The following is a 14,590-nucleotide window of genomic DNA, read 5'->3' on the forward strand; positions in this document are numbered from 1 at the left end:
CACCACAGCCTACAACCTCCCTTAGCATAGCCACTGTAATTCTGTAAAGTATCCTTGGGTTTGATGAAAGGAGCTATAGTCCCAGCCCCTAGTTATTGCTATAGAGCACTGTGAGGTGACATGTTACCACCTCTGGAGGGCAGCACCACCATTGCCTCGCTGCACGTTTACACAGGCCTGTGCATGTGGGTCATCCCACTTGAGTCTCTCTGCCAAAGACCTGTCTCTGTCTGTTCAAACAAACAGTCTTGTAAAAACAGTTTCAATCTCACCTGACTGACTTTATTGTTGATCTTGCAAGTACAACTTCAACATTTGGACTAGATTTCAGTTTGTGTGGTCATAGACTGAAGCTATCAGGTCTTTTAGTTTCTCTGCCAGCAGCTGTAATGTCTTCATTAAAAACACATAATAATGACATTTATCTGTCTGTTATTTGCTTTTGTTTGACACCCATCTAAAACTAACTGTAATTTCGACCACCTTCATTGAAACAGAAAAAAAATGCCTCCAATTCTAATGATTAATTTGGGGTTTAAGAGTGTTTTTATATAAATATTTAGTTTGTTTAAAATAAGTTTAATAAGTTGTGTGTTGCCAAATTAAACTAGTTCCTGGATCTCTGCTCCTACAGGTTAAATGTGTTCAACACACCAGTTTTCTTATTTGTACTAAAAGACAGTATGCAATCTTTTAAATGCTTTATTTATTCATATGATTGAATAAATTAACAGTATACCTACTTGTTCAGCACATAACCACATGCTGAAATATTGAAATGTTATGTCATCTACAGGCCTACATTTGCACTTATAGTGTTACAAAAAAATGTATATACAATTTACAGATGAAAGCAAACTCAGTAAAACTTACAATGTAGGCATTCATCTTCCAACAATGTCCTTTTCAAAGAACATGAATGCACTCCATGTTTGTGGAAAATTCTGGGTTAGATAAAATGGCATAACCTTTTTTTGCCTGAGTGATAGGCTACACCCTCTGGCTGTTGTTATCTCAAACCTGGAGAGCGGATGACAAAGAGGGAAACCTCCAGCCAGCATAGAATTAGAACGGAAAGGTCATCACCACAAATTTGCATGTAGGCTTAATCACAAAAAAAAAAACACGTTCAAAATGAAAATTGCATGGAAAGACAGGGTTGTTTATACTGAGGGGATGTGAGTGGAAGATTTCAAAGAGAACCACACCAACCATTAGACTGACTGTTGACTTTGAAGACTTACACTTGACTTTGTCCGACATGCTGAATTATTTAAACCACAAACAACGGATATGTCCAGCTGAATAGTAGACATAACACTGCCACAGTTAGTCGTTTGGTGCTCATGGGAAAAATACATGCTTGAAATGTAGGTTACATAGGTACAGAATAGGCTAAACAAGTAGCCTACAGTAATATGATCAGAGAAGTGTTAATATGAGCCTATGTGTGTCATAGGCCTACAGAAAATACATATAGCGCAGCCTATTTTAATACAGGCTATCTCTTCAAAATTTTAAGACAAACCTATTTTTTTGCTGTTAACTAGGTAAACATGTGTTATCCTTATTGTATATCAAAATACAAGACACATGCTGAAGACAATAAAGTGAAATTGATATGGTCAGCCTACTAGTGAGTAAAGCTATTGGTGCGCAGGTGTGACATGCGTTCCGGTTTACTTCCAAAATAAAGGCGTCAAAGTAATACGTTTTGGGTTTGGGTTCATCCATTGAAAGCCCTGTTAACAATTCATCCTTGATTTTAAATATCTTACATATAATGCATGTATGTATGTATGCATTATGTAGGCTATTACACCTATCCAGGCCTGCACTTTAGGAGTCAAACATTTTTTAATGATTATGAAAGGCTGTTTAAGTCAGCTACACTTTTCATGTTGGACATTATAAGAAAAATGTATACAATGCAATGTTCCTTTGTCTTTGATAATGAATGGTAATGAGAAGAAGGCATAGGAAAGGATTTTTTTTAAATACATTGGGAAAATAGCATAAACCCTGTACATTTTTGTCACAATTCATTCTGCAAATACTTTTCGGGTATTTTGCCCAACACTGTCAAACACCTTTACGTGTCAGGCAACAACAGCTAGCTGACAGAAAATGAAAGGAGAGAGAAAAGGAGAATGGCATGCAACATAGGTCCTGCCAGAATCAAACCAGTGACATTACAGCAACGTTATACTAGGCATGTGCAATAACACTGGCCTGACATGTGTGCAATCTCAAATACCACAATTATTATTATTATTATTATTATTTAACTTTTCACCATTCCAAATCCTTAATTATGTGAATTATGTAAATAATGTATAATAACATTCCTTTATGTAAATACCGTACGTATCCAATTCCTTACATTTCTTTATTTCTTGTATTTCTACTCTATTTATAATATTGTGCAACTACAACACAGAGTTTCCCTTCAGGGATCAATAAAGTATTTCTGATTCTGATTCTGATTCTGATGTGGCACTATTTAAGTCATTTTGGTTTTTTAAAAACAAAAATCCTATTTATAATTAACTTTAAATAATGGACAATCTATCCACCCATCCATCCATCCATCATGGTCTAAAACTACAGATCTGCAAGGGTATTGATATGTATGTATGTATGTATGTGTGTATGCATATATATATACTGTATATATACTGTATATACTGTATGCATGTCTAAATACAACATTTTCTGGGTTTTAGAGAAGAAATTGGTATTTAGCTGAGTATGATATAGTATATAACTTTTTCACCACGGACAATATTGCAAAGAATGTTCATGTAAATGTTTTTTTGTATTTTGTGGAAATTACACCTTTTATTGTGAAGAGTCAGACCGGAAGTGTGGTTGCCGTTGCGGTTTTCGCAACACACAGAGACAGCGGAGGGCAGCTCCCTCCAGTCGAAGCTCTGTACAATACTGGCACTCGCCGCCGCAACGACTAGAGGCGAACGGGTGGAAGAGACAACACCGAGGAATTGTTTTAACTACATAAGTATCTTTCTCTCGGATTCAAGGAGGATTTTTAACACGACAATATTCCAGCGGGCGGAAAAAACGCCACTCAATTTTTGAAAAGTCGAATCGCTTCCCCTTTCTCCCCTCCGAACAGATCGATTGCCATCATTTAAAAAAGGGCGTGTGCGGGGTGAAGGCAGTTTTAACCATTTAATGTGGATATATATGGTGTTTTAGATATTTTTTTTTACACCATCTGGGTCTGAAGGACACAGCCGAGGATGGGTTGCACACTGAGCACAGAGGACAAGGCGGCGGTGGAGCGCAGTAAAATGATCGACAGGAACCTGCGGGACGACGGAGAGAAGGCAGCCCGGGAGGTGAAGCTGCTGCTGCTCGGTAAGAAAGGAGAAGAAGATGGGGGGGGGACTCAGTCGAACTTCGCAGTTGTTAGCTAGAGTACACAGTGGGGAACGCCACCCTGCCACAAAAAAACACATTAGTCTTCGGTAATTTTCTCGTTAAATGTCAGTTTTACGTGGTGTCAGTTGTGAAGTGTTACGGAGTTTCAATTCGACATTTCAAGCACAACCTCACTTCCCTCCCTGGTAGTTCACCGTCAACTGTCTAGTCGCTAAATTCAACATTTGCAAAACGTTACAAGCCAAACTATCAACATACCGTCTATTTGTGTTTTAATTCGCGTTTTAATCCGTTTTAGTCACATTTTTAAGTCAGAATTACATACATGACAAGTTTGGTTTCTTTCCCTTTGCCCTGCTGTTGGCATTAGATCCATTCAGCCACATATGTAACGTTAGACCATTTGTATTGTAACCCGTTCAACAATGGCACATTTCCTCTCGTCTAGTCCAGGACAATGCACTGGAAATAGGCCTATGGCTCATGAGGGGCCCAGGCCTGACTGAATGTGACTGAAAACTTTGGGTCCAATCCCTGTTTTCTCACTCAAAGTTGAGCCTAATGAGGGGCTGAAGGGATTTCTTTCCCTCTTGTAGTGTTATCTACAGTTTCCTTGTGTTTGATATGTAGGCTACACCTTGCGTAACAAACGCAGGAAATTACAATAATGAAGTGCCCTTTAGGAAGAAGCCTTATAAAACATGAGGTTGGCACAACGGCCATTTAAACCAAAGTTCCATTGGCCAACAAAAACCAAGCAGTTGTATGACCTGATGTAGATATAGTTGCCTCATGACCCATGCATTGCTCTCAGCAGCGGCCAATTTTCACTGACTTTTGTGTATCAAACCCTTTTTTTAAACGATGTATGAGATGGGCTATCATTTTTGATAAATTGATATCCTTTACAAGAATGTATTACGAATGGCACATAAGTCTTTTATACCTTTTTTTTAATTATTGTGATTTCTTGCATTCATTAGGCTACATGTGGTTTGTCACGTCATTGTCTCTTTTGACAACCCTGCATGCACAACTATGTGAACTGCTTGTATTTAGAAAGCAGCTATGTGTTATTTAATGGCATTTCTTACATGTTGGGAAACACTGTTATTGTTATAAATAGAGACTGTAGGTGAAAACCCTTTCCGCCAAGCCTTACGTGGCTAGCTTTGGGAAATGTTGACATGCACACACATGGTATGTGGGTTACCAGGACACCATGTCTGAAGCCAATACCAGTATCAGGCAAAGTAACACCTGACAGCAAGCACAGAATAAGATTTTGAAACAGATTTGTGAGCCAAAGCAAGATAAACATGTCATGTTCTTTGCATAAGTTAACACTTTTTTTTTTTTTTTTTTATACACCATTCTCATTAGTGTACATAGCATCCACGCATTGAAAGACATAATCTTATCTTATGTACGCCATATTTATGTATAATATAACACACTGTTTGAAAGAGGATGTACATATTTTCTTGCTAAAGGTAGACCACATTCCTCTGGTGCTTGGAGGCCAGATGGGACTTGCTGATTGAAGCGAACAAGTTCGGTCAAGTTTTTGCTATGCTGCTGTTAGGTGAAATATGAGTTTTCATCACCCATTGCTTTGACACAAACCACGTGGCATTAGTTTAACCACTCTCTGTTTTCGGTAGTATTGTGGCCATGACAGTTGTGTGCCAGGTTGTATGGCCCTGCGCGTGGCTGCCTTGGCACCGTTCCCTACCATTTGTGTTTGATCCATTCAGCGTGGCAGCCTTCTTCAGGTTACGGCCTGAAGTGACACACAGGCTGGGACACCCAGGAGAAAGGAAAAGAGACACTGCAAAAATGAGAACACTTCTTCTTAAGCATTAAAAATGAAAAAGCCTTGCTGCAGAGAGACAGGGGCGCCTGAGTTAGGAGTTTTAGTTGTTTACCTCGTGCATTTACAGTCCCTGAAAATATACTGTTTTGGAGTTGTTTTGCAATTCTGGAGTATGCTGATCTCTAAACACACCCTGTCAACATAGATGGAAAAAGTCAGCATAACATGTGGCATGGTAGTAAAAAGTTGGCAGGGTTGTAGAGGTATGTTTGCAAGCTGCTTGAAAAAAATCAATGTTTTTTTAGTGTATCACGTGGATGTGACCCCTACCAAATGTCTCGGTATTTGTATACACAGCAAACCTCCTGATGATTTGGGGAGTAGCGGGTTTATGTTGTCACCACCTGGTTCCCCTGCGCTGTGCTGTTAATCACAGGCTTATGTGCGCTCCCTGTCACTGACATGAAATCATTACGCTGATGTAAAAACCTCCAATTTGCATGAAAAGGATTTGAATCTTTGTGAGTCAGTGTGTTCACACCATCAAATCCAAACTAGCTGGCAGGCTCAGGTGTCTTTGTAGAGCGAGGCATTGTGGACCTTTTTTTTTCCCCCTAAAAACTGAACATATTTCTGGCTCTCATTTTATTTCCATCATCTCCAGGACCCAATTATCCTACTATTCATATCTACATGCTAAAATAGATTACAATCTCCTCAGCCTAATTGCTCTTTCTAAAGCTGTCGTGCAACTGTGGGAAGATTCTTATTAATAATCCTTAGCCTTTGTCTAACATTTGTCATTGTTCTCTCTTAAATCTTGCCATATTTCTTTTTTTTTTTTAATTATGTTACCAGCATTGCCAAACATGCAGTGCAGCATGGCTGTGTTACTCATCTTATAGGCGGGGGGGGGGGGAGCCCCTCACAATAAACATGGGCAATCAAAGTAGCTAAATTGGTTGCATTCCATTAGATGTGTGTGTGTGTGTGTGTGTGTGTGTGTGTGTGTGTGTGTGTGTGTGTGTGTGTGTGTGTGTGTGTGTGTGTGTGTGTGTGTGTGTGAGAAACAAGCTATTGATCTGCTTGCTGACAGCTCAATCCCTTTGGTCATTTCCCCGGGTAGCACTGCTCAGAGGCTCCTGGAATCCTTAATGAGTGACTCATACTTAAATCCCCCCCAGACGGAGAGGGGCAGGAAAAAAAAGAGGAATTGAATAGTTAATGAGAGGAACAGTAAGTCATAATGGGACAAAAAAGTAAAAGAGGAAGAGGGATGTGTATGATGGTATTAGAGTTAAAAACAGAGTGGGTGGGGGGTGTTGGGCTCATGCTGCTAATGTGGCATCACTAATGTAGTTAGCACATTGTGCCAAGACCACCTCAAGTCCTGGGACTGTTCACCTAAAAGTGGACGTGTTGGGCTGCCTGCCTGGCCTCCGTAAACCTCCGGACCCACAAATATGTATCTTCATGCCATGCATTTGGAGCCTGAAAAAGAGAACTTTTTGCTAACTTTAATTTTGGTTGGCGCGCAAGCACGTATTGCTAATTTGCCAAGAGAATTAGCAGCGGCCAAGCATGGAAGCCATTAAATCACATCTGCCATTATTATACCAAAACCTCATCCTCACTGCCTTGCAAACATCAACCAGAAGGGAGTTCCAAGGAAAAAATGTTTGCAGTTGTTAGATAGAAACGGTTCTGTTCTCTGTGAAAGAAGAAGAAGAAAAAAACCCTGCATTTTGACTGGAAGGGTTAGCTTGGATTTTCCTAAAATAGTTTGAATCGCTACAAACAGAAACCAGCTGCTCCAGTGGTTTTGAGTCTGTAGTGGTTTTGTGGTGGGTGTATCAAAGCAGTGGCTGTGTAACATGACTCTGCATGAGGACCGATAGGTCAGGCCTGTGGTGCACATGTAACCCTTTAAAGGTCTTTGTGTGTGTGAGTCAAAATCCGGACGACTCTGTGTTTTTGTATTCCTGCCGAGACGCTTTAACAAGATTCACACCCTAATGACATCACCGGTGTAGAGAGGCCAAAGTCACTTACATAAGCACGGAGGTCACGTCTCATTGATTGTACTGAAGACTGAGACATTGCATGTATGGTATTCATCCAATTTTGACCATTGGAACGTATGTCATAGGCAGGCTTATTACCATAGCAGTTATGCTGCTGGTTTCTATTTCTGTCACCTGGTCTTTCCATTAGGGGTCTGCACTATGAACAGTAATGGCAGATTTCTCTGACACATTTTTTACATTTACAGTAGATTCCGACAATGGTTCCTCACACATTGTTTATTTAATTGTTGGGATGCATGGTGATGATTGAAACATCCAAGTGCTTCTCACCCAATGTGACATAACCTCTTGATCCTATTCCACTGAACTTAAGCAGCAGTTCGTGGAAAAGGCATCAAAATTAGCACTCCTTTTAAAGTTGGAACATCTTCTTAGATTTGAGGGAAATTCCTCTCCAGTTCAGTGAAAATGATGATGAATAGGAAATTTTTCTTTTACTTTTCGTGTGGAAAATTATCAACATAACAATTTCACTGAGGTGAGTAAGGTTGAAGGTTCAATACATTTTTTTTCCGTTATTGAGTGATCTGTTGATTCATTTCTCATAATTGGCATCTTTGCTAGATACAGTAAATGACCGGTAATTAATTTACCGTAGTTGTGGCCTAGGAGGTGAACTACAGCTAACAAAAGTTGCCTTCATAACTATTACTTTGAACTTTAGTGTGTGCTGTGGTCATAGTCTGCCTTTAGTGGATTTTCATCCGTCCCCCATTGAGAGGCACTGCGCCGGTATGTGAAGTGTCTGTGTCATTGTGAAAATGGCTTTTGGGCTGGCTGAGGGGTGCAACTGTGCCAGCTCAGCAGCCAGCCGTGAGCACCGTATCTGCCGTCTTTGTGTGTGTCCCCCTGGGATTCACACAGCCAGGGCTGGCCTCGGAGCACAGGGAGCTGCTACGGTACTATCACCCAACCTCCAGGGCTCTCCGGCACCCGGGTGGTGGCACGTAATTAAAATAATGTGTTCCCCAGTGAAACACATCCAATTATCCTGAAGGTGAAGTGCCAGGACTGTGCTATCAGCATGAAGTTACTGCTGAGGCAAAGTTTGTAGGAATGCAGACAGACAGCGTGCACACTGTAACAGGAAGCATGCATATTTATAGTTTCATTTTGTGTTAAAAGTAAATCATAAATAACTTACAGCGTGAAGCAGATTCAACTGCTAATGGCATGTGTCAGAAATGTCAAAAAGCGGGAGGGGGTGGGTGGGGTTCCTCAAGGAAAGTGGAACTAGATTAGGCAGATGATTTATTTTGCAAGAGCTACCCATCTTGTCTCTGCTGACAGTATCACGAGGTAACAGATAGTGGTAGACTTCATGATATGATTCCACTTCCTCTTATTTTGTTTCTAGATCTGAGAGCGGAGCTGGGGGTGTTTACTCAGGGGATAGCCGCTCTCAAGTGGTTTAAAAATCCTTCCCTAGTGACAGAGAAGCGTTACGTCAGTAACAACTGGCCAATTGGCTCGCTATAACCTCCCTACATGAGTCTCCACTCCTGTAATATGAGGATATTGAGTGCACATTAGTAGATCTTATGTAGTTTACGCTACTACCCTTTAGATGACAAGAGTCTATCGAATGTGGTTTACGACAACATCATAGATGGCTTTGATTTGTAAAAGAAAACATTTTTAATAAAAGGTCACTTCCAAGTGACTGGTTACAGTAGAGGAAAAAGAGCAGCACATGCATAATACATAATGGTCCCAGTGGAAGCCAACATGACACACACACGTTCGCTCACAACCACAAAGCCTACTCAGGTGACTGTGGCCTCACACACGAGATGTCCCGGATACAACGAGAGCAGTTGTCATGGCACCGTGGCGTTTGAGAGATCCGCAAAGCAAAAGGAGCGACAATAGTATGCTTTCCCTATCCACCCGACAGCTCTTTTCATCATCGGAGCATCTCATCGGTCAACTACAACACGTCAATGTAATTAGTCACCGGGACAGCATGTGTTTCGGCACTTCACAGCACTGTTAATAATAATCTGTTTTATTGGTGGTTGGGAGCCACGTTAAGGCCAAGAGCCTTAGAGCAGCTTTTTTTGCTGATAAAATTCCAAACACACTGATGCCAGATTCAGTAACACTAAACAAGCAATCTTTATCCCAAGACAAGCCATCTGTCCGAGCTCGTTGCCATTCACTGATCAGTATATTGGACAGGAACTGGAGCAGAGGCCGAACCAGAGGTTTAAAGACTTCTTTTAGCTTAAAGGTGCTTGCCCCTCCCTCTTCCTCATGCCGTCCCCTCCCCCTCCCTTCTGGGCTTCCACGCACTAAAACCCCCAAACCCCCACCCCCAAATCCTTCTCGTCGGTTATTGGCTGGAACGCTGGAACACTGTTTGTGTATGCTTCGTGGTGCAGGTGGGCACAGTTTGTATTTGTTGCCGTTTGTAGACCCTCTGTCTACAGAGGCCGTGGTTTTTTAACGTGTGTTCAGGGGACGCGAATAGGAAGGAGTTGTTTGCTGCATATAACAACAAATGTAGTGTAAAACACGGGACATCGCTTAGAGCACCTTTGAGCCATGTACAACCTCAAGTTACACACACACACACACACACACACACACACACACACACACACACACACACACACACACACACACCATAGACTGTATATAATATAAATGGACAGAGCATGTGTGACGTCACCCATTGGTTTTTGGAGATCTATGATGAGTTGTTGAGTTTGCCGTTACGGGTGCAGCCATCCTGGGTGCGGTTGTGACAATTTTAGACGAGAGGGAGGAGCTGCTTACTCTCCACGTTATGTTACACACTTTGCCCTAAACGCCCCGTTTTATTGCCGGTTTCAAAATCAACAAGACCATAATTCAATAAATGAACGTGATTCTGTATTCCAGAAGACTTAAAACTAGCAATTGAGACGATAAAATGTTTTACTGAGGTAATAAATCAAGTGAGAAGTGGGTCACTTTCTCACAGACTTCTACAGAAACCAACCTCCTTTTGCGACCACACATCTCGCCCCCTGCTGGAATTCAGATAGAACGCAGGTTTAAGGCACTTCCTCATTTGCAGCCCTTTGCCAAACCGGATGCTCTGTCCCTTTTAATATTAACAGTCATGACACACACACACACACACACACACACACACACCCCACACACACACACACACACACACACACACACACACACACACACACACACACACACACACACACATTCTTGTTTCTCAGTTCTCTTTTGGTTGAGGTGGTTATGCTCAGTTTCATATTTGTGGGTCCTTGTCATGCCGTGTGGCCACATTAGATCATTGTATAAAAACATTGTAAGTGTTTTTGTTGGAAACTTGCAGATAAAGGAAGTGAGCTGGGTGACATAAAGGTTAAAAACTGATCAGAAAAAACACTTGTCTCGCTACAGGGAACATTAACCTTTTGAAATGTTTACACACTCTAGTAAACCTCTTTTTCTTTGTGTTTTCCAGGTGCTGGGGAATCAGGGAAAAGTACAATTGTCAAGCAGATGAAGTGAGTTCATTTTGCTTCTGTTGCATCTGATCGTTTTGCACACTGAACAATCAAAACAAACCTTTCTTCCACTGTAGCACCAATGACTTCTTTCATCAGCTATGCATAATGGCACAGAGAGAGTATTCATTTTCCACAACACAAACAGTGTCAAACCCCAATCATGCTTTTCTAGCATCTCTATGGGTATATTATGCTGTGTGAATCCCACTGCAAACAGGTACCGTGGACAATTGATCATGACAGCAGGCCAACAGAATACATTAGTATAAACTCTGCCTATACATCATCCACATGCTGCGTGCGGCCTACATTTAAATTACATTATCATAAGCACCCTCATGGATACACTCAGCAGACATACACATGTTAAATGCACTTTATTTTTACATTTGTAAGCCGTTAATAAGCTGCAATATTGCTTTTTCTATTGTTTCTTTACCTGTGAAGGATGTGCAGGATGGGTGTTCCTGTATAAATGTTATTTTACTTTACATATTAAATTCACCAGAATACCAGTATGCTGACAGAGATATGGTACAGTATCTGTCCGATTTACTTAAATTATTTGTACTTATTTTAGAACGATGCATCCGACAGATTACATTTACAGTTAGCTGTTTAAAGTTACTTCATGCCCTTTTTTCTAGTATTGTTAGGGTAAGTCTAGTAATGTTATGTATTTTTCTTATTGTCGCCAAATCCTATGGAAAGACCAAAGCAACAATTAATTGATCTTACTAACAAGTAGAGCTGACACAATTCAAGCAATCAATGAGTTGATGGATAAAAAATGAATTTGCAGCTATTTTTTAAGGAATTAATCGATTTAAATATTTTTTTTAGCAAACACAACCAACATTCTTTGTCTTCCATTCCCATTTTTACATGTATTGACAATGAAAAAAATATAGAATAAGGCCAGCCTCATCCTTTAATCCGTTCTTTTTGTTTCCAGACTACTAATTATTAATCCAGTCTCTATGTAGAAATTAGGTCAAACAGTAAAAAGTAAAATGAACATTGAATTGCAAGATAATACATTTACATTATAGTGTAGTTTTCAGCTTAGGCTTTTACTCAGAGTAACTAACAATAATGCAACTGTAGAAAATGCTGCTTTTCCCTTAGGTGCATGTAGTTTAGGCACATTGTGGCCTGACAATATTTCTGTGGACGTTACAATGGGCACAGGAAGTCAGAGAGCTGAGGAGAAAATGGAGAAGTCCTTTTTCTCTTGAAAGCTGAAAAAAATTTGTACCGGCTTTCGGTCTATGATGGTGGCATTTGGGACAATTTGGTTAATGTTTGTTGCTGCAAACGGCAAGTTTTTGGAGTGCTGCAGAATGGCTCAACTGCTTACCAAGTTTTTCCCCCTCCGTTCTTCAGGATCATCCACGAGGCTGGCTACTCAGAAGAGGAATGTAAGCAGTACAAGGCTGTGGTCTACAGCAACACTATCCAGTCCATCATCGCCATCATCAGAGCCATGGGGCGCCTCAAGATCGACTTTGGCGATGCCACAAGAGCTGTGAGTGACTGAGGGCTGAGAGGGAGGAGTGTAATTTGGTGGGTTCAGAGGAGAAACCTGCAGTGAGTTAATGGGATTGGAAAATGAGCGGGGACTAACATTGAATCGCTCCTGGCAAAAGAGTCTTTGAATGTAGTCAGAGGTCTTTTCAGGTTGTCTTGAAGTCATTTAAGTTATATTTTAAGTCAAGTCAAATTTGGTCTAGTAATGTTTTTGAACTTCTAGAGTGAGAAATGTCCCAAGAAAAGCCAAAGAAATAGGACAACATATTGTCTTGGCTGTTTGAGCCGCAGCTGTCTCTAAAAATGGTCCTGAAATTGACCCTGTGACTGGCCTTTCAGCTTGGCGGAAGATTAATGTTAATGATAATGGTGGTCTAATGACTTTTGATGGTGTGTTTATGATATTGACTTTAACGCGACTCCTCTCCTCCTCTAGGACGATGCACGGCAGCTGTTTGTGCTGGCAGGCTCAGCAGAGGAAGGCTTCATGACAGGAGAGCTAGCCGGTGTCATTAAGCGGCTGTGGAAGGACGGAGGTGTCCAAGCTTGCTTCAGCCGCTCCCGCGAATATCAGCTCAATGACTCGGCAGCATAGTGAGAGACACACACACAGACACACACAGACACACACACACACACACACACACACACACTGGGGGTGTGAATCTTCACTGTTCTCACAATTATCCCGTCAATGATTAGAATTGATTTGATATCCCGATGCGTCACCTCCTCATTAATATTTATTGCTACACATGGTTTTCATCAACAAATTCAAGCAGTCAGATATATATGAACTCCCCTTTTTATTGTATGTGCTGTTAAAAGAACACTTCCAGAATGTGGCGGAGTTTGAATGCGGCAGACAACAAAAAAAGGGAAATGACAAAAAAACAATTTAATCTACGATTTATTTTTCCGATTACTTGACTAATCTAACGATTCATTTTTCAAGTAGCGATTGTTTCCCCATTGCTCAATTATTAACAATTTACACAAAACAAATGTCTCTCTATTTTCTAAAATTGTTTAAATCAGCAAGGGATCAAATACTTTTTTCCCCTCGCTGTATATGGGTGAGCTACGGGAGAAGCTGGAGAGGCGTAGGTGAGCACAACTTAGTGTTTTGCTGCTGTTATCTCGACTCAGGGATCATGTTACAAAGTGTACAGACGACCATATTGTTGTTGGCATTAAGAATAAAATATTTCCACACTTTAGAAGACCGTGTGCAAGCCTTTTTCTCAACGTATTTGCGCTGTTGCTGGAGGCAGCCATGTTATTAACAACCTAGGTAACAGGCCTAGACTTTTAGTGACAGTCACATCAGATGACCAGGTTACTGCCATTCCACTGCAAACACAGAAGCTGCCTCAATTTGCCAAACACAAGTTGTCCCGGTTTTCAACAAAAAGCCCCAAGAGCAGAAACCTACAGCACCCTGCTTCTGCCTGGACTTTTACACTGTCAATATTTACCAAGCCTGGCTGGAAAGACAATGTAATCTTTGACCTTATGCCTAAGCACAGGAAAATTTGTCACATGCTTACAAATAAGAAGTGATCACACCAATACAGGGGAAATCTTCTCTTTGTTTCCTTGACCAGTCTGAATATTTTGTCTATACCGATATTGTGCTAGAGCCCTCGGCATTGAAACAAGTGATATCATCACATGGCAGCTCCTGTGTTTGTTTGGAGAAAAGCCAGTTGCCTCGTTTTGCTGCAGTTTTGTAACCGTCAGCAGTTACGTCATGGACCAGAGGGAGCTGAGGTTGTTAGCCTTTTTCTAATTGGTTCCTCTAATCCTGCTGTCCAGGGCCTTTTCATGAATAGGAAAACACCATTGCTAAACCTGTGCGTTTTTTTTACTTTGCTTAATACTTTGGAAAACAAACAAAAAAGCTTGTTTGCGAGAAGGCGAGATTACTTGTATTTGTCTGCTATCAACTTGAGGTCACTAATCTCTTTTTTCCCCATTGTAATTAATCAGCACTAACCTTGAGGTGTTTGCTTGTGTTCAACAAGTGTGTGAACATGTCTGAATGTTTATGTGTAACTTCCTGAGTACAGCATATGTGCCCATACAATGCCAAGAAATATTAAACCTGCAACACAAAGACTCCAGTCCAGCGAATTAGTCAGGAAAAATTAAAACAAGGCGCTGTAACATTTGATCAGAACGCATTGATAGAGATCTGAAACAATTAATAATTCACACAGATCCACCCC

General features: G+C 40.9%; 1 protein-coding gene across 1 annotated transcript in view; it reads left to right on the top strand.

The window, feature by feature from the left end:
• The first annotated feature begins 2,913 nt into the window (after positions 1-2,913).
• The window catches only part of gnai1 (guanine nucleotide binding protein (G protein), alpha inhibiting activity polypeptide 1), a 17,998-nt gene continuing 6,321 nt past the window's right edge, over positions 2,914-14,590 (top strand). Inside the window, exons 1-4 of the mRNA XM_032505535.1 lie at positions 2,914-3,381; positions 10,784-10,826; positions 12,216-12,357; positions 12,796-12,953. Of these exons, the coding sequence (XP_032361426.1) occupies positions 3,264-3,381; positions 10,784-10,826; positions 12,216-12,357; positions 12,796-12,953 (461 nt within the window). The 5' untranslated portion in view covers positions 2,914-3,263. The remainder of the gene's footprint in view (positions 3,382-10,783; positions 10,827-12,215; positions 12,358-12,795; positions 12,954-14,590) is intronic.

This window comes from Etheostoma spectabile, chromosome 23, assembly GCF_008692095.1.
Source record: "Etheostoma spectabile isolate EspeVRDwgs_2016 chromosome 23, UIUC_Espe_1.0, whole genome shotgun sequence".
NCBI classification, from domain to species: domain Eukaryota; kingdom Metazoa; phylum Chordata; class Actinopteri; order Perciformes; family Percidae; genus Etheostoma; species Etheostoma spectabile.